Here is a 25,518-nt window from a genome sequence, read left to right as displayed (position 1 = left end):
TTTGTTCTTGTTGATTTTCTTGTGGTTGTTTTTTCTCATCTTCTTGATCTTCTATTTAGTTTAGATTTTCACTAACTCCCTCTTGATCAGTGTTAGCCCTAACAAAATAAATTGGTTGATGTTGAGTTTGATTTAGGTTAGGTTCTCTAGAGTTAGCCTTTTCATCAAATTTTGCATTTATTGGTTTTTTAATTCTTAGTGTGCTTTTATTGTAAACTCTATAACATCTACTATTTAGGGAGTATCCTACAAAAATTTTATTTTTCACTTTTGAGGTAAATTTTTCTAAGAGAACCCTTAAATTTTTCTAAGTGTTCTCTTATATTTAATATATTAATTGAACATCCAAATACTTTTAAATATTTAATATTAAGTATTTTATTATAATAAATTTTAAACTTGATTTTATTATGTTTTTTATTTATTATTTTTCTATTTTATACGTAGCAAACTATACTAATAGCTTCTATCCAAAATTATTTGGATAGTCGATGTTCATTAAACATTGTCCTAGTGGCTTCGTGTAGGATTCTATTTTTTCTTTTTTACTATTCCATTTTGTTGAGGTGTTCTAGGACATAATAATTCGTGATGATAACCATTTTCTATGAAAAATTTGTTGAACATATGATTCTTAAATTCACCACCATTATTACTCATAAGTCATTTCATTTTTAAGTCTTTTTCATTTTCTATTTGTTTAAAAAATTACTAAATATTTCAAATATTTCATCTTTATTTTTTAAAAATTTTATCCAGGTAAATTTTGAATAATTATCAATTATTACTAAATAGTATAAGCTTTCATTTATTGATTTAATTCCATGTAAGTCAAATAACTCTAAGTGTAATAATTCAAATATTGAATTGATTTAAGCTTGATTAGTTGGTTTGTAAGTTGACTTAGTTTATTTTCCTTATTGGCAAACACTATAAATTATTGATTCTAAGTTAGGTAATTTGGGAAATCTTCAAATTAGACCATTTAATTTAGTTATGTTTCTAAAGTGAGTGTGGGACAGTCTTTTATGTCATAGCCAGGTTTTCTCTTTGTTAGTTAGAGCCCTAGAGCCAATCATTTGATGATTGTATTATGGACTTGTTGTATCATATTCTTATATAAATAAAGACATTTATTTTTTTGGTTATTATACTTACTTGTATTGGTGCCAAATAAACTAAGTATGATAACGTCCTTGAGTAGAAGGTTCTCACCTATATCAATCGGTTAGTTGAACTGATAGTGAGATGATATAGGGAACACTACTCTTAGTCATTCCTAATCGAATATTAACATTCAGGGACAATGTTAGTGCGACGAGACTAGCATGTAGGTCAACTCGATGACTTGATCTCACAAGTCATGGATATAGAGATATCAAGTTGACACATGGATATTCATTAGAGAATGTATACTGAATGACCCGCCATGAGAAAGTATCATGGATCGTTATATGAGTGTCATATACTTTCTCATGTGGCTATTAGTATGACTACTAGTCCTTGGACTTGAAGTCACCATGGATCCCTACATAAGGAGTTATATACTTTGGTTTCGTCAAACGTCACCCGTAACTATATAACGAATTATGCAGAGGGATGTGAGTGATATAGATGGGATCTATCCCTCCTATATGACAGGAGAGACATCGATGTTCTTGATAGAGTGAGACCACGAAGTGCATGGTCATGCCCAAATGAGTCAATATGAGATATTGAGCTCATTTGATTTAGTGAGTCTACTTGGAGTTCAAGATTTAGATTGATCAGAGGATGACACGGTCTATGTCTCACATTGATCAATATAGATGTCTAGGATAGAAGGACACTTATCATATTTTGTGAGGAGTCACAAGGTGATGTTGGATCTCAACATTCTTGTAACTTGGGTAGTAATGATGTGTTGCTAGATACCGCTCATTACTTATGCTCCTAAATGGGTTTAGGGGCATTGCCAACGTTACAAAAACCTATAGGGTCACACACTAAAGACAATTAGATGGAGATTAGGTTCATATGATGAGCCAAAAGGATTAGATTCATTTGATGAATCAAATTGGATTAAGAGTTATTCTAATTGGGCTAATTGAGTTGGACTCAAGTTGATTCATGTGTTCAATGAGTCTAATTTTGATTATGACTCATTGAATCAATTTAATTAAATGAATTAGATTCATTATATTAAATTGGCTTGAATTAAATGGTTGGATTAGATCAACCATGAGAGAGATTAAGTCAAGTTTGACTTGACTTGAGAGGAAGATGAAGAGTCAAGTTTGACTTGACTTTATGCCACCTCATTGGTGAGTTGGCATTGAGTGGGCCAATGATGATGCTCCACATCATCATGGTTGCTTAAGTGTTATGCCACCTCATGGGAGTTACCAAGAGTTGTGACTCTTGGCATTCCATGGAGGTTACAACTCCTCTTAATGTGGCCGGCCACATCAATTGCAAGATGAGTTTCATTTTGTGAGTAATTCTCATTCATTCCATCATCTTCTTTCTCAAGCTCTCCCTCTCCTTTCTTGGCCAAACACCATAGGTGCTAGCACACCTTTGTTTGGTCCCCTCCACCTAATTTTGTTCATGTGGATACTTCTAGAGGGTTGTCTACTTTGACAATCTTGAGATCCGTTAAACCGTTGGACTAGCAGGATAGCGAAGGGCATCGCATCGAGGGTAACGCTCTTATCTAGTGTAGATCTAGACTTTAAGAAACTCGTACTCGTATTTTGTTTTATTTTTCCTGAGCACGGATCCGGTGGCGGGGTTTTCGGGGTTTCCGTGACGCGAAAAAGCGGTTTTCGCGACCCGACTGACCCAACACTCTTTTTGTATCAAGTGACACTTGAATAAGGAGCTAGCTAGGTTAATTGCATAGATACTATTTTGCTTAAATCCTTTAGTCTTATGTTAGGGTTGTCTGTGTGTTTAGTTAAGTATTCAGATGATAGAAACTTAATCTTATAGTAAGAATCACACAATTGACTGATAGTACATAAATTAAACTTAAAATTTTAAACAAATAATACTTTATGAATAATAAAATAAAATTCAAGTTCAATATTACCTATTCCAATTACTTTAAATTTGTTCCTAAGCTCTTGTGTTTTAATTCGGTGAATTTAATGTGATCTCCAATCATATATTTGGAATAACCACTATCTAATATTCACTTAGATTTCTATAAAAGGTAGGAGTTGTTATTAATTAACTTTGAAAATATTGATTAAGTCTAATATCCACTATCTAATATCCACTTAGAAGTGACTCACCCCTTTGCAGAAACATCAAGCAACACTTGAGCTCTATTCAAGGTTGAAATTATAATAGTTTGAAGTAGCGAAAGTCTATGAAGTAAGTTACTTATTTTTTTCAATCTGCTAATTGATCTCTAGCAATTTTAATTTCTCGCCCCTCTGATCCCTCTGCCCCTTGATATCAGAGCGAAGTTTTATTTATGGCGCTAGCTTAAACTACTAGGCTAAGGTATTCTCGGAAGAGCAATTTAGAGTAATTTTACTTTCCTGTTAAGTCAATCCCTACTTTATCTTCCAATTAGAAGAAGTTGTTCATATTATGCAAACCAGTGAGAAGCAAAAGAACAAGTCCTTAACTTGGTAAAAGGCAGGAGGCCGTGTAAATCCAAGGGAACACTTGTGTGAGCTTACGTAGAGAGGAACTGCCCTACTCCTTCTAATTGTATGTTATAGTTTGGGAAAAGTCAATACAAGAGTGGACTCAAATGGGTCATCTGCACATTTTCATCATTATTCAAAAAATGAAAATTTCTACCCGAGACAATGGTCCATAACAAAATACTTTCTTAATTTCGTAGGCATCTAAGAATTGAGTCTCATCTTCAATTAATTAACATATAAATTTCTCTTAATAAATAATTGACCTAAGAATGCTAAACTGATAGCTGTGAGTACTTTTTAATTTATCTTAGTGGACAATAGGAAACTTATATGAGATCGAGTCGGTCACCCCAAGATAGTGAATACCTAGTGTCAAATAAAAATTTCTTACAAAATATTTTTCATCAAAATAAACATTTTAAAATACAAAGAAACCCAACAAATTTACCTAACCCGAAGGCACGGTGCGATGGTAAAGCGGCGAAACTCTTTCAAAACTAGATACCTGATTATAAAAAAAAACAACAAAAAAAAAAAAATTTAACTGTGGTTAAATGGCGATAATGGTCCAAGTGAAAATGAACTTGTATACGATAAACTAATTTACTAATCAACTTGCACGTTTAATTAATTTTGATATTTGTAAACTTTTAGGTACAATAGTTGTCTAAAAAAATTCACATTTGAGCCTATAAAATTCGTTGTCTAAAATAATTAATTTTAATAAAAAATGTAACTATAAATTAATTTGTAAATTAACTCAAGCCTGGTACAAAATGAGTTGGATCATTTTTTAAAAATAAATAAACTTTAAGACGTCATTCCCATTTAAGAAGGGTAAAAAGGGTTTGAATCTGAACAATAGCGTGGTTGGGCGGCGGACTGCATTTTTTAGCCAAGAAGCAAGATATAGGCGTAGTCAATTGTTGCCGAAGCTATCAATTCAGATTATGGCTTCTTGTGAATGGGTGGCTACATACCAATTCACATAATGACTCCTTACAAATGGTCAACTATTTGTAAACAGAAAGATGAATCTCGAGACCATATCCACTTCGAATGTATCATAAGTAAGATTCTTTGGGCCAAAGTCAGATCCTAACTACACATCAGGCAAGAGTTAGACACGTTCAAGTAGATATTGGAGGTTTTCCATCAATGATTCCGAGACGATTGCATATTGACCAAAGCTCGGTATTTAAACCTCTCTGGTATGATTTACTTACTTTAACAAGTATGAAATAGATGTCTAAGAGTGATTTCCCCAACATAGAGGATATTTTGAAAGATACATACATCTATTTTCTATTTTTTAGGTGGGTAAGATGTACACCTTTCTATAATTTATAATACAATTTGCCTTCAAAATAAAATAAATAAATAAAAAGGGTCTAATTAAATATTTAATAGAATTCTATATTTTATATCTATACAACAATAATAATCAAACTTTTATCCTATTAAATATGGCCGAGTCAATCCCTATTATATAATCTATATTTAAATAATTATTATTTAATTTTATCATTGTTAACCTGCTTTCTTGATTAATATATATTTTTATCACCATCTCCTAAGAACATATCTATATTATTTTAAATACATTTCTCATAGTTTTTCTTCCATCAATATCCTATATAAATAGATATTTTATTCAGGATAATAACCTTAAAAAACATTTTATCGATTCATCTAGGTACATAAATATGAGAAAAGAGATGAACAAGGTCTAGTTCGATAACTGTTACCCCTTCCTTCAATGCTGTTACCTCTTCAATGCATGCACCATTCTAATTTAGTAAATACTGAGCACCATGCCGGGTAGGTGCAAGCTAGTTAACAATGAAACCCTCTTTCCATTTCAAACAGATATGATTCGCAGATGCTGGAAAGCTGAAGCGTAAGCACCAAATAGTGAAATAAGGCTTAATGTTGCCACCGATTTGAGAAGCCGTCTTCAGTATACGGTTCCAGAAATCCAATGAACTGCAACCCGAGAACAAAAAAAAAAAAGAAAAAAAAAAGAGGAAGATAATGTAGAGACTTAAGATGCAGATGCATTGCCGAAAAATAATCATGACACAAATCATACAACTATCGCCATGCGTGTAACATTACACATAAGTAGATTTTCCATTGTACGTTCATGAAAAAGGAATTGGTACAATTGTATAGAAAATTACAATAAGTAAAACAGTAAAACAAGGCTTAATTATATAATAAGTGTTAATTCTAATCGCATGAAATATAAAATAGAATTCACGTAATACATCTTGATCTTCAATTTTCATACAAAAACAAAAAACTCATAGTAATACTCGGAGAAAAATATGAAAGAAGATATCGAAGAATAACTTACTTTCGGAAGAACGATCACGAATGAATCGAAAAGCTCTTCAAAATTCCACGAGCTAAATCCCTTTCTAATGGATGTTCTCCTCTTACAATCGTATAGAGACCTTTCACATATGGGACGAACCCTTTCTCTTTTGACATTGCACAAACATCGCACACAGTAAGCCCCCCTTATCTTCTTTGACTTGGATGCATATATATTAGAGGAAGATGACTCTTTCTCTTCCTCTATTAATGGAGAAATTGAATGGGCTAAAAGATGAAGGGAAAGAGGTGTCCTTTCATCTTCTCAACTCTAACATCTTCGACTCATCCAAGTCAGTTCATAAAGGTCATCTAGTTACAAAGACCATGTAAGTCACATAAACTATATTGTAATCAAGTCATAAAAATCAGAGCAAAATACTAATTAGTCACAAAGGCCAAATAAGAATATTCAATCTATACTTAGGGAAAATGGTTCATGCGACAGCAAGCACACTGAGCAATTATTCCTAAGAAGATTGTTACATCTTACATAGCTGCTCTATAAAACGAATCAGAGACATTCACATAATGACACATAGCCTTTCTCCTGTCGGTACATATCTGTTATCCAGGAAACATCCAATCTCCTAATAGCACAACTATTATCTTCGAAATATCCATGTCTTGCTATTTACCCAAATTAGATAATATTCATTTATATCAAAAGCATGTTTCATATTTAATATTCACAAATCATTTCTATACATAACAGAAATGAGTCGACCAATGAATTACATCAAAAGATGCAAATCTATTTAATCTTCCTTTTTAACTAGAATCTATTCATTCTAATCAGTCGCTTTCCTAATTATGCTCCATAGACCGAATCATTCATAGCCAATAAGAAACATGCTAAAGTAGTAGAATTATAAATTCAAGTAGACAACTAAATAGTCAATTAAAGTAAAATTGAAATTAATTTATAATCTTAAAGGTCTCATATAGTAGGTAAGCAGGGATCCATTCTCCTACTACCCTTCTTGTCACCATAGCATATGTGGTATGAATCACATGCTACGATATTATTTTCTTTACTAAAAAGAGCGCATGTTTTTTTTTAATTTTAACATCGTAAAGATTTCGATCTAGACATACCTAATATCTAATCTTGAATTCAACATATGAAGTTTTCTCAGGACGATCTAGTGGCTAGCACATGAGTTGTTGCCACCATGAGGTCTGAAGTTCAAATCTCGACAAAGACGAGGTAAATGTCTCCCTTATATGTTAGTTACTATTTCGAAGGCTAGTAGCCGCCCGTGATTTCCTCCTCCGTGTTAGCTCTGGGACGGGTTGGTGGGGACGCTAAGGGTGAGCGTATTCGCCTTTTGCCACCTTATTCAACATATGAATTTCAATCTGGCCTTAAGCAGATTCAGTAAATAATTGATACATTTACTCTGATCATTACATAAATGATCTCATCTTGACACAATTATTAAGACGACCTTAACTTATAGGTATGTCTCTATTTACAGCTATATAAGTTGTCCCATAAGTAACGGTCTTACCTCTATTTATACTTTACAAATAGAGGTGATTGTCCATGTGAGTGGACCAATCTTAACCTGTCAACATACTCATCGAGACTTAAATCCAAAATGTAACAATATATACACTGAATAGATCATGATATTTTACAACGTGTTACATTTTACGAAGTCACAAAGACTTCCCATATCCTTGAAGTGACTCTTTAGTCAATAGCTTAATAAAAGGATCTGTAAGCATAGTACATGTAGAGATATACTCAAGAATTATCATTTTTTTCCACAATATCCCTTATAAAATTATGCTTAATTCTATATGTTTGCCTTTACTGTGATATTTGAGATCCTCAACTTGACTGTCATAGTACACTATAACAGGACTCTTACTATCCTCAACAATCTTTAAATGATTCAGGAACCTTTTTAACCAGACAGATTATTGCACAACTAATGCGCAAGTCACACAGCTTCCATTGTCGACAAGGCTACACAAGCCTACCCATATAACTTGTATTGTCGACAAGACTACACAAGTCGAGCCACACAGATTCCATTATTGACAAGGCTACATAAGCCTGCTTCTTGCTATTCTATGAGATGACGCCATCATTTAGCAAGAAGGTATAGCCAGATGTAGAATTTCTGTCATCAAGGTCTCTTGCCCAATCTGCATCTGTATAGCCCTTCAGGCTTATCATAGATCCTTGGAAACAGATATAATAATCTGTTGTCCTTTTTAAGGTATTTTAATATCCTCTTCACCCCTTTATAGTGTCTCGATCCTAGGTTTAACTGGAAACGACTAACTAAGCCAATAACATAGCGTATAACAGGATAAGTACACAACATAGTGCACATCAAACTACCAATAACACTGACATATGATTTTTTTCGACTATTTCTTCAAGAGCCTTGGGATACAATGTTACAATTTAACATATTAAAGTATTGTAACATCATAGTGATATAAACCTCTTAATACCAATCCAAAAGCCTTTTTAATCAATCTTTCATGATCTTCACTTTTAAGATGTACTCAGCTTCCCTTCATTTGGGTATATACTTTTGCAACTAGTCGAACTTTGTATCGATTAATCGATCCATCTGCTTTCCTCTTGATTTTGAGAATAAACTTATTCCCAATAGCCCTTCGGCCCAGAAGAAGATGGACTAAATCCCAAACTTGAGTATTTCTCATTGACTTCATTTTTTCATCCATTACAACTTACTTTTTTTTCTCTAACTGAGCATCTTAATGCTTCCTCAACCGTTCGAGGTTCATTGCATCAACTAAGAGTGCTATTAATGCTTTATTCTCAATATCCGACCATTTCCAAGGTTTAATCTTACGAACACTTCTTCCTAAGTTGGGTTGTGGAGAAATCAACTTATGATTTGGCAAATCACTCCCACTAGATTAACTAGACTCAGGTATCTCTTTTGACATCTCTCTTGTTGATAATATCTCATCCTCCTGAAAAAAAAAACAATTTTATCAACATCACCGCTAGTTGAGAATTCTGTTTGAGAAAAGTCGCATATCTCAAATCTATTTCAAAGATGGTTTCATCTAGTTGTTCACCTATAAAAACATAACCTTTAGAGATCTCATGATATCTAATAAATATACATTTCTTACCCTAGGTCCCAGTTTTCCATACTTGTGAGAACTATCATGAACATAAACAGCTAAATCCCAGGGTCTCAGATTACTTAATCTGATTTTCTGCCTGTCCACCGTTTATATGGGCTAGATGGAATTGACTATAAAGGCAAATAACGATTAAAGCAATCTAATGCTTTTGATTTATGAGAAATCAAATACACATAACCAAAACGAGAGAAATCATCAATAAATATAATGAAATAGGAAGCTCTATGTCTAACCTTCACATTAATAGAACCACAAATATCCAAATGAATTAATTGCAATGATAATTCAGCTCTTATAACCTTATCAAATGATTTCCTAGTTACTTTTCCAGCAAGACAATGCTCACAGATAGACAAGTGAATCTTAGCCAGAGTGCCCAATAAACCCTCTCTAGTCAACCGATTCATACATTCTTGTCTTATATACCCTAATCTAGCATGACAAACCTTATTAGTTATGTCTGTATCACTAGTTAGAACAATGTTTGAAAAACAACCCTCAATAGTACAATTGACATCTGGTTCTACATCAAGAACCATAAAACTATTTGATAAAAAAACATATCCAATTGATACTAAGTCAATCATAAGTTCAACACTCCGGCTATAAAAATTAATACAATACCTAAATCAAGAAGACTTGTAACGGAAACAAGATTCCGTGAATTTCAGGAGCATACAGAACATCATGTAGAAACAAAATACTACTACCACGGAGGTTGAGTTTGCAAGTGTCGAGTTCTTTGACTTCAACTCTTGCATTATTTCCTACATAGATTCATTTGTTGTCAGCTAGTGTCCATCAATACTCTATGAATGTAACTCACTCCCAAGTTACATGGTCGGTTGCTCCCGAATCTGTAATCCACAAAGAATAAGCATCAACTAATAACACTGAACTAGCAACAAATGCTCAGGAAAATAAGACACACTTACATTATTTCAATCTAGTCTTCTTTCTTTTCTTCTTGATTGGGCCTTGTTCCATAACTGCAACTTATTTCTTCTTTCCCTTTCCCTACTTCAACCGTTTCTTTTTCTTGGATCCAGATGATCCAATAGAACCAATAGCCACATAAGTTAGTCCAGAAATCCTTGCGGATTCAACTCTCTCCGCCTCTAATTCTATATGGCGTGAGATGTCAATAAAAGTCTTTATACTCTCACTATGAATTAAGGTATGTTTCATGGTCTCCAAAGAATCTGGAAGGGAACGAACAACTGCTAGAACTTGTTGTTCATCGGACAACTCATGACCAGCAGTTTTAAGCTCCCGAATCATGTTCAATATCTCCCTGAGGTGTTGAACCATTGAAAGATTCAGACGCTTCTTATAGCTGTCAAACTTAATCGTCAGCTGTCGAATCTTGCTCAGACTTACTCCACTGTATTTCTCCTTAAGGGTTACCCAGGCTGCATGAGCCGTAAGATACGACTCATATTCAAAAACTAGGTCGTCCACCATTTAACTAATCAATATTCCCTTAGCAGTGGAGTTCTTCTTCCATGCTTTATAGGTATCAAGATCTCATCTATTCTATGCAGTGAGACCATCTACAGATTCTTCCACAACCTGTTATAACCTCAAAAATTTCTTTTCCCTCAAGAATATATTGTATCTTGAGCTGTCAGATTTTATAATTATCCTCATATAATTTCTCTCTGTTATTGAGTTTAGCTATGATGTTCATATTTGCCATGATCTAACATAAATAAACATATTATTTAGTATTCAATGTAACTCACATGCATGCAATTTATTATTGACTTAATGTTAATTTGAGTTGATTTACAAAATCAAGTGATAAATATATTTCCACTCATCATTTGTATGGTGCAATCAAATCAACATTGATCAATACTATTACATACATCCCAACAAATAAGTTAATCATCGAATGAACAAATCATTAAAGTAAACATGAACTAATCATTGAATTGAATATGAATTAATCATGATTAAGTTTGTTAACACATAACAAAACTTTTCATAAAATAACTCTGTTCATACATAACGACAGAAATTATTACATGACTCAAAAACTAAATAAAAGAACTCTAATAAACTAGATAGATCAACACTACTCTCACTAGGACAAACACCAGTACAGCTATCAACTCAATCCCCTTGAACCTGGACTCATTTGAGGCAAACTCCAGTAGACCAACTTCAAAATTCTCTATTGGATCAACATTCGGATCCTCTTGTGAATCCTCCTCAAACTCTTCGGTGATCCTCTTGATCCATATGGTGAATAGCTCAATACACAACTGTGCATATGAGATTCGCCCCATACATAGTCTGCTTCCACCTTAGGATACTCCAGCAATGAATGCATCAAAGCCCAGATCCTATAATTGTATAGGACCGGAAACTTTTCTCGTTCAAGTATCTAGAACAATCGATCAAGCCTTTCAATGTGTTCGTTGACTCCATAAACTAGGTTATATTCAATCTCGTAAATTTCGTCTTTCAGCTGGTTCCGTCACACTTCGCGACGAGTCAAGGTGGTAATAGTCTGTGTTATCTGTAAATTAAATAAGTCAGTACAAAATCAACTTATTAGTACAAAACTGGCTTAATTCAATTTATACAAACATAGAACCAACATTATTAATCAAGAAAAACACATTTTCTCGATTTTCAAGAGTCTAGGTCAACTGACCCATTAGACCGGTCGATCAAGAAACCAGATCTTGAACTTTGTCAATTGTCCTCTTTAGAATTAATCTAATTGGACTGGGCTGCCTTACCTTTATTCTGTTAATGTAAACCCATTTAAGTCAAACTCAAACTTATTAATCAAACTCAGGTCAATTTGATCAAACCAATGTCTATTGGATTAAGTCTGACCCATTAAAACAAATTTAATTAGTTTAGTTAAACCAACTAATGGTTTAAATCACAGATTGGGTTAGATTAGACCAAACTAATCTGGTCAAACTAGTCTGTTTAAATCAACTAATGATTTGAACCAGCTCTTGATCTGATTGGACCAAATTGATCTGATTAAACCAACTAATGATTTAAACCAGAACTAGGTCTTATTGAGCCAAAACTGGTCTGGTTAAATAAACTAATGATTTAAACCAGGGTTAGGTCAAAAACCTAATCTGACGGTCTGATTAGGATAAAAAACATATCTAGTTTAATGAACCATTAAATAATATATACCATATAATATTTTTCTTTTTTGTTTTCTTACGTTTTAATTTTATAAAGAAAATGTGCCTGTAGATAACTTTTGCCTTTTTTATGCAAAAAAAAAACTTTAATTACTGTGCAGGCGCGAATAAACCATTCGTCTTCTTCGTCGCTTTCGCCGCACGCCTTCACGCCTCACGAACCGCGACAAACACAATCGTAGACAACAGTAGCCAACCACCAACATCCTAGGGTAGTTGTCTGCCCTTTCCGACGTTGGACGCCGATCGCCCTTGGCCCAACGTAGTCGTCGGCGTATGCCTGCATAGAAACAACGAGAGGCGGCCCACAGCCGCATTGGCAGCCACGAGTGCATCCTCGGGCAATCAGATGCCCTCGCCGATCCCAAAGAAAACATCGCCAACGACTTTCCACCATGCGCAACCCAACTTCGATGGAAATCGCGACGCTGTCACATTTTTTTCAACCGGACGCAACACTGTTCACAACAATATTTCTGTCGGCAAGCGACACTGTTGCTGACAGCATCCCTCTTTCGAGATGGACATGGGGTAAGTTTTATGAATTTTTAGAACTAATGCTCTGATACCATTGTTAATTCTAATAGCATGAAACATAAAATATAACTCACAGATCTTGATCTTTTCTTTTTGTACAAAATGAAAAACTCACAATGATACTCAGAGAAGATCGAAGAAGCTATTGAAGAATAACTTATCGTCAGAAGAACGATTACGAATGAATCGAAAAGTTCTTCAAGATTCCACGAGTCAAATCCCTCTCTAATGGATGTTCTCCTTTTACAATCTTGTGCATGCGGACGAACCTTGCACAGAGACGTCTCACATATGGGGCGAACCTTTTCTCTTTTGACATTGCACAAACCTCGCACACAGCAAGCCCCCCTTGTCTTCTTTGGCTTGGACGCATATATATTAGAAGAAGATGACTCTTCCTCTTCCTCTATTAATGGAGGAATTGAATGGGTTAGAAGATGAAGGAGAAGATGTGCCCTTTCATCTTCTTAACTCTAACAATAAGAGGTAGAAGAATAGCTAAAACTTTTGTTGTGTTAGGGCAATCAGTCTCTTTTCCTACTTACAGATTTTTAAGTCCACTGCTACTAAAAATCACCTCCGGTTTTAAAAACATATTATAGACCTCACAACGATTATTTGGTCTAATAAATGGGCAATATTCAAAAAGGACAAGAGAAATACCTTTGAGCCATCATGAGACCAACGAGCACCAAAACCTTCAGGAACTCTTATCTCAAAAACACATCCATAAGGTTGAATTAAGTGGATGTTCATCCAACAGCAATCATTCAACAAACGGTGAAGCACTGCTAACGCTAACTTGTTCTTATTGGAATCTAAAATAAAAAGGAATTAGAAAACCAGAAAGAAATTGAAAGAGAACGTGGGCATGCTAAACTTCAAAGGAGAAAGATGGTGCGCAAGCATAGAGATCCATACCGCTCCCATGGAAGACACCCCACCATCGATTCTTGCTCCTATTAACATGCTTAGCCAATGCCTTTGCAGCATCAGTTAACAAACAACCAGTGACCTTCACCAAATGTTTCAAGATAGTAAATAATTGTACTTCTATTGCTCCATCATGTTGTGTAATTGAATGCGTAACAAAAGAAAAACAAAAACCATGCATGGCATTTTGAAGCAGATATCAACAATAGGAACATGCCAGAATTGTTACCTATCTCAAACATTAGTTGACATAGGATTTGGTGTGGTTAAAATCTTCACATTCAACCAAGGATCGATAGATATAGGTAGTACAGTGAGTTTGAAACACATAGCAATTGTACCAGTTGTAGAATTAGTATGCCTGTACAGTGATAAAGTTTATTGTAATACTTTTTTGTTAAATAATTCTTAGTTCATGATATACATTGTGGTGCAGTATGTATAGTGATCGGATTTAAAATTAGGAAGTTTCTAATTTTAAAAATTTTAAAAATTTTAAATAGGAAGTTTAAAATTTCCATGTATTAATAAATATGTAGGTATTTTGAAAGAAGACAAGATGAAATAATAATATAGAGTTACTTTAGTAGAATGAATCATTTTAGGAATTAGTTGTTTGCGGGATAAAGTAATCGATAGCCCTTTAAATGGGACCCCAATCTCTCTTAATATTTTTATAATAAAATTTTAAATTATTGTTTATTTCTCAACTTATGATTAAACCCGACAATGTCAGTTCTAAGCTCGGATGAAAAAAAATAAGGATTACGCGTTAGGTTGTCGGTTAATGTTGACTTTTAGGTAAATGTTCAATGAATAGATCTATCAAACTATTATGCTAATGCTAGGTTATTTCCCAGATAAAACTCATAACAAGCTTTAACTCCTTGGATTGTAATCGCCGCCCATTAGCTACTGCCACCTAGAGCGTAAGACGTTTGTCAATAGATAAGCCCAAGATAGATGCAAGTGATGAGTTTAACAAGCAATGAGTACTTCCCGAATCGATGAGAACCAGCAAGGGGGGAGTGGTTAATTCGTCCTTGAATCCGCATGGTTTAAGGAGCGCAGGTGCCGTGATTGCATTGAGGGAAATTTCAACATCCTCGACGTGGCTTTGTTCATCATAATATTCTAATCCCTCAAGTCAAAAAAGACATTTGCAACGGTGACCGAGAATGATGGAAAATTAGGAGCTCCTGATTACATAAAATTAGGAAATAATCTTTGAATATCAGGAAATAATCTTTGAGATAATAATCACATAAAATCATGAAAGAATCTTGGGAAATCAGGAAATAATTGATTTTAGTAATTTCCATTTCTTATGTTTCCTTTCTTTTATTTGCTCCTATTTTAGCACTTTGTATCTTATATTTATTGATGCAATGTCTAATTAAAAATGAATAATAAAAAATTCCTCTTCTTGTTTTTTTTCTTTAATCTTCCTGATTTTTTTCATAGTATCATAGCCCTAGGTTCCTTCTAGGGTTTGTTTTTTTTCTATGACAAATCAACATCCATGAAAGATTGCCTTAACCAGCACCACGAGTAGAGATTTGATGGTGTCCGGAGAAGAAATGACTGTCAACTCAAATTTAAACCCACTGGTATCTTTCAATGATTCGATTGAAGTATTCTCTAATGCACTCCAAGTCAATATTCAACGTCTTAACGGGAAGAACTACACACAATGATCATAGACTGTGCGCTTGGTTTTAGAAGGGAAAGGTAAACTTGGATATGTTATAGTAGAAGTGATAAAACCAACTGATAGAGACCTCAGATTTAAAGGTTGAAAATTTGAAAATTCACTCCTTATCGCATAGTTAGTCAATTCTATGGAACCCCCTATCAGAAAGTCATTTATATTCCTACCTATAGCCAAAGAGATGTGAGAGGCAACTAGAGACACTTATTCAAATTTGGAGAACTCTTCGCAAATTTTTAGCCTAAAATCAAAGCTATGGTAAGCAAAGAAAGGGGAACGTGATGTGACTTCCTAATACAATGAATTGATGACATTGTGGCAAAGAACTAGATCTATGCTATGATAATATTTGGAATTGTGTTGATGATAGTGTTTGTTTTATGAAATGGCAAGAGAATGATTGGGTGTTTATTTTCTTGGCAAGACTAAAAAAAGATCTAGATGAAGGGGTCGAATCTTGGGAAACACACCTCTACCAACAATCCGTGAAGTATTTTCAGAAGTCAGAAGAGAATAAGCTCGACAAATGGTTATGCTTAACAAATCTACCTTGGTCTCTACTAATTCATGTTTGGAAGGTTCTGCCGTTGTTACTAAAGGTTTTCAAGAGGAAGCAAAGAAAGATGACAAAAGTTTTAGAAAGCCATGGTGTGACCATTCTAAACTTCCGTGGCACACGCAGGAAACATGTTGGAAAATCCATGGGAAGCCCAAAAATCGAAAGAAGAGAACTAATAGTGAAGGTCGTGCGCTTCAGACTATTATCTTAGATCAAGAGAGACAATCTATTCCTAGCGTACTTCCTTTCATCAAGGAACAAATAGGCGAACCGTACAAACTCCTTGAGTCTCAAAAAAAGCACTCTTGTTCAATAGCTCAAATAGGTAATCGCATGACAACAACCTTCCTTAATGTCAATTCTAATCGTGCTTAGATCATTGACTCAGGTGCAACTGATCATATGACAAGAATGTCAAACCTTTTCTCTTCATATAGACCTTGTCCAAGTAACCAAAAAGTTAAAATTGTAGATGACTCTCTTTCAGCCATTGCTGGAAAGGTTCTATGTTGGTGCAGGAAGCACCAGATGATCGAACCTAAGTTTTGATCATGATAAATGGTTCAAAGTTAAGGCTTCTTATTATTCTAACGAGTTAAACTAAGTGTGCAAGAAAATCCTATGTGATCTTAGGCAAAGAGAAAGTCCTAGTTGAGGCTAAACAAAAGGTGGAAAGTCCTAGCAGCGGTTAAGCAACGAAGTCCTAGTCTAGAGGATTGGACAAAGTCTTAGCGGGTCAAGGACATTGGCGAAATAATAGGATCGAGGATGCTATGTGAAAGTCTTGGGGGTCGCGGACACCAGGAAGAAAACTGGACGATCGGGGATCGGACGGACTTCTAGAGGAAAGTTCTGATGTCTCAGACGCTGAGCAAAAGTCCAAATAGTCTGGAGGATCAGTTTGGCAAAAGATAAATTCTCCTAAGAAGAGTAGGTGAGGACGTGTTCCCCGTTATGGAAACAGTAGGCATCGGTTCGACCTAGGATTTTCGAGAAATCCGAAAATCAAAACCGGACAGTCCAGAGACTGTCAAAATACTATATTTTGCTTATTATTCTAACTCTGTATTGCAGGAAGACTAACATTTTACAACTTAAGGTTTTTCCTTGTTCGGTCGATCAAACGTCCAGATCATTCGACCGAACCCCAGAGATTAGCAGTGAAGTTTTGACCAAAGGATCAGTCGACCAAACCTCGGGTTCAATCGACCGAACAATGGATAAACAGTGGGTTGATCGGACCGGGTTGATCGGACTAGATAAGCCAGGGAGTATCAAAGGTTCGATCAACCGAACGACTGGATCGGTCGACCGAACGAAGACAAGCGGCAACATCTAGACGAGAAGCTGGCTTGATTTAGAAGGATCAATAGACCGATCAGGGAGGATCGGTCGACCGATCAATGTCAAGTCAAACAATGATCCCGAGATTAGTGGATCAGATCAGGTTCAACTTAACTATAAAAAAAGGACTCGAATAGCAACTTAAACACATCAATTCTAGTGATCTCGCACGGCTCCAAAGATAAGTCTACGAAGCCGTAACGCTACTCCGATAACTAAAAGCTCACAACTCCAACTCTCTAGGTTGTCGGTTTAATTTTCATAATTCCATTATACTTGTACTTGTCGTTGTAATTCTCCGGATTGATAGTGAATTGCCTAAAGTAAACACTCAACGAGTGTGGGCCTTGGAGTAAGAGTTGTCATAGGCTTCGAACCAAGTAAAACCAACACGTGTTAGCGCTTGTATTCGTTTGTCTATATTTCCGCTGCATTTATCTCCGAGTGTTTTCCGAAAAACGTAAAAAAGTCACGAGCGCTATTCACCCCTATTGTGCTTTCAATCTTATAATTGGTATTAAAACGAGACTGCTCTGAATCAATGAAACCATCATTCGAGCAATTTTTTCATGGTACTATTTTTAAATTTTTCAGAGCCGATCGAAATCGATGCTATCTTCCCTTTCGATCAGATTTTTTTTCTCTTCGCAATCAAATTTCCTTCTCGAAGTTGGTGCAACATCACACAAGTTTGTTAGCTTTTTTTTTATCACGCACTACTAATCCAAGACCAAGTCTTGGAGCATTCATTCTTTTTTGTGTGCAAGAATTTCTTCTAATGGTCCACCAAGAAGGCTACAACACCGTACGCCCACCTCTTTTCTCCGGTGCAGACTTCAGTTACTGGAAAGGCCAGATGGAGTACCACTTGAAGACACAAGTTGAAATGTAGATAATCATCCAAATCAACTTTTCACTATCACTCGACGGAACTAGAAAACCAGTGACATGCAATAACTGGGACCCGCACCTAATGAAAAAGATCGAGGTCGACGCGAAAACTACTCAGACCTTACAGTGTGGCTTGACAAAAGAAGAGCTGAACCGAGTCGGCCCATTCTCAAGCGCAAAAGACTTATAGGAAAAATTAATCGAACTATATGATGGGACCTCTGACACAAAGGTATCTAAACGAGACTTAATCTTAAATAAATTATATAATATAAAAATACAAGAAGGTGAATCGACGAGCCAGTTATACACTTGCATCTACGATCTTTTGAATGGCCTCCACACGATCAGACAAAAAGTGGAGAACCACGACGTCATTAGGTATGTAGTGAATGTCTTTCCAAGGAACACTTTGACATCCATTGTAGATACTTACAAAGTTTATAAAGATCTTTTACTAATTAAATTAGACGAGTTATTTTCCGAATTTGAAAATCACGAACAAACTAATACTACTAAGGTCGAGAAAAGTATTGCATTGCTGGTAGGGAAACTCACAAACAAGAAGCTGAAGCTTAAGTACCAACCCGAACCCAAATCCGAGATTAAATCGGATTCTAAAGACAATGAGGAGTTCACCACCGAACTAGTCAAACTAGTTCGGAAAATACTTAAGAAGAAAAAGTGATCCAATCCAAGAGCAAGAGCAGGCAGCCAGGTGCGAATCAAACTACGAAGCCAAAATCAGAAGTGACGTGCTACGGGTGCAATCAGAAGGGGCACTACAAGTCGGAAGGTCCAAACCAGAAGCAAAGAAGGAAGGCCTTGAAAGCAATATGGACCGAATCCTTGGAACACTCTGACGAAGAACACGAACAAGCAAGCTTCCTTGCTTTACTAGTACAAACTCATGTCGTCGAAATCGAGTCCGAGTTCGGAACCAGAGCTGAATAAGAAATCGAGTCCGAGAACAAAGTTGAGCAAAGCAAAGCAACGAATCCAAATCTAGCTCAGAAGACGATTCCACTGTAAGTCTGTCAATAATTAGATTACAAAATTTAATTTCTTACCTGTCAAGAAAATTGACAAAATTTAACATTCAGGTCAAGTCACTCCAAAAGAAAACAACAACCCTTAAGGAAGTGGTAAACCCAAGTCCCTTAACCGAGTCTGTTCAAGCTGAAACTTCAACTCAAGTCCAACAACTTGAGGAAAAAATTTTCAACTTAAAAAGTCAAGTCAAGGCTTATTGACTCGCCACAGCCTGGAAACTATTTATCTAAATGGATGTTTATTTAACTAACTGTTAAATCTTAGTCTAACTCAAATGTAAATCAATCCTTAGATTTTAATTTAAATTGAAGATAAAATTAACTATCTCACAAAACTTATAAGATTCTCTGATTGACAATCTAGAAAAGGGTGAGATGAAATTGGTTTACAATAAAAATTAGTTAATTAAACTTAATTAAACCTAATCAAATTAAACTTAATTAAACTTAATTAAACTTAATCAAATTAAACTTAATTAAATCAAAATTCAAATTAAACTTACTTAAATCAAACCAGATCAAACTCAAATCAAATCTAATCAAACTAGATCAAACTTAAATCAAATCTGATCAAACTTAAATCAAACCAGTTCAAATTAGAAAAAAATTGATTAAATTCAAATCAACTTTAATATAATTCAAACTTAACAATTCTTCAAAATTCAAACATAGATAATATTTTAAAACTTAAAATCAACTTCAAAATTAAGATTAAGTTAACTCCATCTCACACAAACTCATAAGCTTAACATGTTCGATAACTTAGAAAGGATGAGATGAAAAATCAAAAAAATAGATAATTATTTTAAATATATTCCTTAAACTTACTTTTAGTATTTTTTTTTTATACTTGGACTTTAAGGTAATAATCATTAACTAATTTTGAAGCTAACATTCCTCTTAAAATTAAGGCAACTACTTAGAATAATTACTTAAGCAATTACTTAAAAGTTTCTTTTTTTATTAATTAAGGGAGAGTAAAGAAGTTAAGTATCTTAAAAAAAAAAAAAAAATTCAAAAGGTTAAAACTTATGTTTTTTTTTTTCAAAAGTTAAGTATTTTCAAAAGTATTGATCTTAAATTAAATTGTTTAAAAAATTCAAGCTTTTTTTTACATTAATTAAATATTTTTTAAAGACAAGTATTTAGCTAAAGTGTTTTTCAATGAAATTCTTTTTAAAGTAATTAGCTAAATATTTTTCAAAAGAAAACTCTTTTTTTTTAAAAAAAAACTAAGTATTTAACTAAGTAGTTTTAAAAGAAACTCTTTTTAAAGATAAATATTTTTTCGAAAAGAAAGTTAAGTGATACTTTCAGGGGAGATTAAAGTTAAATTTTTGGAAAAAGATTAAAAGTTAGTTTTTCAAAATTAAGTACTATCTTTACAAATTAACAACTTTTTTCTCTACTTCGTATTTTTTTTATATATGTCAAAGGGGAGAGAAAGGTTAAAAATTAAGTCAACACATAAATATGTTTTTTTCAAAAGATTGAGGTGCACAATATTAAATTAAGGAGGAGAATCTTTACTTTGTTAAATTGTCAAATTATTTCATTTATACTCAAATTTCTTACTAATGTTACATTATTTTTTTTATGCTTTACTTAATTTTGAAATGGGTTGTTATAATAAAAATGGAGGAGATTATTTATGCAAGATCGAACCTAAGTTTTAATTATGGCAAAGGGTTCAAAGTTAAGGCTTCTTAATGTTCTAACAAGTTAAACTAAGTATGCACGAAAGTCCTAAGTGATCTTAGACAAAGAGAAAATCCTAATTGAGGCTAGGCAAAAGGTGAAAAATTCTAGCTGTGATTAGGCAACAAATTCCTGGTACAAAGGACTAGGCAAATTCTTGGCGGATCGAGGACGTTGGGCGAAATCCTAGGATCAAGGATGTTTGGTGAAAATCTTGGGGTCGCGGACACAACGCGGTAGACTGGATGGGTCGGGGATCAGACATCCAATGGATAGTCCTAAATCTCGGACGATGAGCAAAAATTCAAACAGTTTGGAGGACCACTTTGGCAAAAGGTAAATTCTCTTGAGAGGAGAAAGTGAGGATGCGTTCCCCATTGAAGGAACAGTAGGCATCGGTTCGACGTAGGATTTCTGGAAGATCCGAAAGTCAGAACTGGACAGTCCAAAGGATGTCAAAATACTATGTTTTGCTTATTATTCTAACTCTATGTTGCAAGAAGACTAACATTTTGCAGGTTAAGGTTTTTCCTTGTTCGATCGACCGAACGTATGGATTAGTCGATCGAACCCCAGAGATCATATCAGCTCACGATGAAGTTTTGACCAAAGAATCGATCGATCGAACCTTGGGTTCAGTCGACCAAACGATGGATAAACAGCGAGTTGATTGGACCGAGTTAATCGGACAAGATAAGCCGGATCGAAGGTTCAGTCGACCGAACGGATAAATCGGTCGATTGAACGAAGACATATCCGAAGTGGCAACATCTGGATAGGAAGCTGGGCTGATTTAGAAGGATCGGTTGACCGATCAATATCGAGTCAAACAGTGATCCCAAGATCAATTGATCAGTTTAGGTTCAACTCAGCTATCATAAGAGGGCTCGACCACCAGCTTAAACACATCAATTCTAGTGATGTCTCTCCTGCATGCTGCTCCAAAGACAAGTCTACGAAGCTGTAACGCTACTCTTACTACCGAAAGCCCGCAACTCCAACTCTCTAAGTCGTCGGTATAATTTTCACTTATAGCACTTAATCTATAATTTTATTGTACTTGTACTAGTTATTGTAATTCTCCGGATTGATAGTGAATTGTCCAAAGTAAACACTCAATGAGTGTGGGCCTTAGAGTAGTTATCACAGAATTTGAACTAAGTAAAAACCAACATGTATTAGTGCTTATATTTGTTTATCTTTATTTCTGCTACATTTATCTCCGAATATTTTCTGAAAAATCTGAAAAAGCCACAAGCGTTATTCATCCCCACCCTAGCGCTTTTGATTCTATATTCTGTTACAGTATCGCCTATGCTTACTCTAAATAATGTCCTTTATGTTCCAAAGTTGTCTTGTAACCTTTTATCTGTTAGTAAATTTGTTCATGATCAAATTGTAAAGCTAATTTCTTTTCGTCTGTGTATTCCAGGATTTGACCTCGGGGAGGATGATTGGCAGTGAGTAAAGGACTCTACTTCCTTAAAGCACTTGTTTCCAATAGTAATACTATGTTGTGGCACTTTAAATTAGGGCATCCTAGTTTTTGATATTTAAAGCACTTATTTCCTAAATTTTTTCACAATAAAGATCCATCATTATTTCATTGTGAAGCATGTGAGATTGCAAAATATCACCGCACATTCTTCCCTTCACAGCCATACAAGCCATAAAAACCGTTTACCATAATTCATAGTGATATTTAGTGTCCTAATAAGATAAACACCCCCTCTAATAAGAAATGGTATCACATTTACTAATGATCATACTCAACTTTGCTGGGTGTATTTATTAAAGGAAAAAATCAGAAGTTGAACAAGTCTTTAAAAAAAATTTCAATATGGTGCAGACTCAATTTCAAACTAGTATACAGATTTTTAGAAGTGACAATGGAAAGGAATATTTTAACACAATATTAGAAAAAAATTTCCTTAAAAAGGGAATAGTTCATCACAGTTCGTGTATAGATACACCTCAACAAAATGGTATTGTTGAAAGTACAAATAAACCCCTCTTGGAGGTAGCCCAGGTATTACTTTTTTCAACTAAAGTACCAAAATATTTGTGGGGTGAAGCTATTTTAACTGCTGCATATTTAATTAATAGAATGTCATCTAAAGTTCTACAATTTAAGACTTCATTCAATACATAACAATATATTTTCCTATGTTTGTCTTTCAGCTAATTTACTATTAAAAATATTTGGTTGCACAACTTTTGTTCACGAATATAGGATAACCCAAAAACATGAGCTGGCAAGAAAATGTATCTTCATGGATTACTCCCCTACGAAAAAAGGTTATAAGTGTTATGATACGATATAAAAAAAAAAGAAAAAATTGTGACAATGGATGTCACATTTTTTGAAACACAACCTTTTTTTAAGGACATTCATTTTTAGGGATAGAGTTCAAGGGAAGATTTATTTACTAGCTTTAATGATATGTTTTTGTCAAATAATATGTTTAAATTTGAGCTTACTACCTCTGCACAAATAACAAATGACGAAGAATCATTCTTTGAAACTCCTCTCATAATGAGTGATGTTCTATTGAATCCAGACCTAAATTTGACAATCAAAAATCTAAAAAATAAAATTGCGAAAAACCTAGTACAATGTCATAACATAATATGACAGATAATAGATTCAAGGAAGGGGAACAAACTTGGAAGGGAATCGTCTACTTGAGAAAACATCATCAGAAAGGAAAAGATGAATCATCTCTACAACATAGTCGTGATTCCAAGGCAAGGGAGAATCTTCATCCTAGTACTGATAATTCTCTTCCAAAATCTGATAGTCAATCTGAGTCTGACATACCAATAGCTCTTCGAAAAGGTGGCATATCTTGTACCAAACATCTTATATCTAAGTTTGTGTCATATTCCAATTTATCTTCATCCCTTGTCACTTTTTGTTCTAATTATCCTATATAGACATTCCTAAAACTGTATAGGAATCCCTACAAGTTCCAAAGTGGAAGGAAACTGTGCTTAGGAGATGAGAGCTCTTGAAAAGAATAATACTTGGAAGATTATTACACTGCCAACGGGAAAAAAAACTGTGGGATGTAAGTGGGTTTTCATTATGAAGTATAACTCAGATAGTTCAGTGGAGCGATATAAGGCTAGATAGGTGGCCAAAGGGTTCACTCAAACCTATGGTGTTGATTACTTTGAGACATTTGTTCCCATTGCAAAATTAAATACGGTGAGAATAATGTTATCTATTGCTGATAATCTAGACTGGCCTTTGATGCAATTAGACGCAAAAAATGTTTTCCTCAATGGTGATTTAGAAGAGGTGTACATGGATAGTCCACCGGGCTTTGAGGAGAAATTCGGCTAAAAGGTGTGTAAATTAAGAAAGTCTTTATACGGTCTCAAGCAATTTCCGAGAGCTTGGTCTGAAAAATTTACTCAATCAGTCAAGAAGCAAGGATACACTCAAGGACAAACAAATCATACATTATTCTTATAATTTTCCACTAAAGGAAAGATTGGTAATGATGTGATTGAAGTGGAAAGACTGAAGAAAAGCTTAACATTTATATTTGAGATCAAGGATTTGGGAACATTAAGGTATTTCATTGGTATGAAAGTCGCTCACTCTAGAGAAGGTATTGTTGTCTCTCAACGGAAGTATATACTTGATCTCTTGGAGGAAATAGGAATGAGTGGTTGTAGACCGCAGAGACTCCCGTGGATCCTAATATAAAACTCTGGGAAAAAGGAAGTGTTCTTGTTAATACCAGTACATACCAACGGTTAGTTGGGAAACTAATTTACTATCTCATACTCGGCCAGACATTACTTTTTCAGTCAGTGTTGTGAGTCAGTTTATGTATACACCATTTGAAGAACACCTTGAGATTTTGAGATATTTGAAGACTACTTCGGGAAAAGGTCTAATTTTTAGAAAGACTAATCAAAAGAGTGTTGATGTGTTTACTAATGCAGATTGGGCAGGATCGGTTAATGACAGAAGATCCACCTCAAGATACTGCACCTTTATATGGGGAAACCTAGTAACATGGAGAAATAATAAAATAAAGTGTTGTAGGCAGAAGTAGTGTAGAAGCTGAGTTTAGAACAATGGCTCAGGGAGTCTGTGAGATGTTGTGGATATACAGAATACTTGAAGTGCTCAAGAAACCCATAGAACTTCCATTGAAGTTATACTGTGATAATAAGACCGTAATAAGTATTGCTCGTAATCTAGTCCAACATGATAGAACGAAACACATTGAGATTGATCAACATTTTATAAAAGAGAAAATTGGAGCTGCAAACATTTGCTTACCATTTGTACCTTCTAACCAACAAATAGCTGACATCTTGAAGAAGAGACTTACAAAAGTCAACTTTGAACTGTTAACAAGCAAGTTGGGCGTGATTGATATTTATACACCAACTTGAGGGGGAGTGTTGGAAAATT

General features: G+C 34.6%; 1 protein-coding gene across 2 annotated transcripts in view; it reads right to left on the bottom strand.

The window, feature by feature from the left end:
• Positions 1 to 5,255: 5,255 nt before the first annotated feature.
• Positions 5,256 to 25,518, bottom strand: part of LOC122029995 — an 86,095-nt gene continuing 65,832 nt past the window's right edge. For both annotated transcript variants that reach the window (XM_042589146.1, XM_042589145.1), the window contains exons 9-11: positions 13,814 to 13,907; positions 13,556 to 13,710; positions 5,256 to 5,630 (exon numbers count right to left, since the gene is read on the bottom strand). In XM_042589146.1, coding sequence (XP_042445080.1) covers positions 5,571 to 5,630; positions 13,556 to 13,710; positions 13,814 to 13,907 — 309 coding nt within the window. In that variant the 3' untranslated portion in view covers positions 5,256 to 5,570. The remainder of the gene's footprint in view (positions 5,631 to 13,555; positions 13,711 to 13,813; positions 13,908 to 25,518) is intronic.

This window comes from Zingiber officinale, chromosome 10B (genome assembly GCF_018446385.1).
Source record: "Zingiber officinale cultivar Zhangliang chromosome 10B, Zo_v1.1, whole genome shotgun sequence".
Taxonomy (NCBI): Eukaryota; Viridiplantae; Streptophyta; class Magnoliopsida; order Zingiberales; family Zingiberaceae; genus Zingiber; species Zingiber officinale.
Note: the sequence above shows the minus strand (reverse complement) of the source record. Positions and strands in the feature narration are given on the sequence as shown.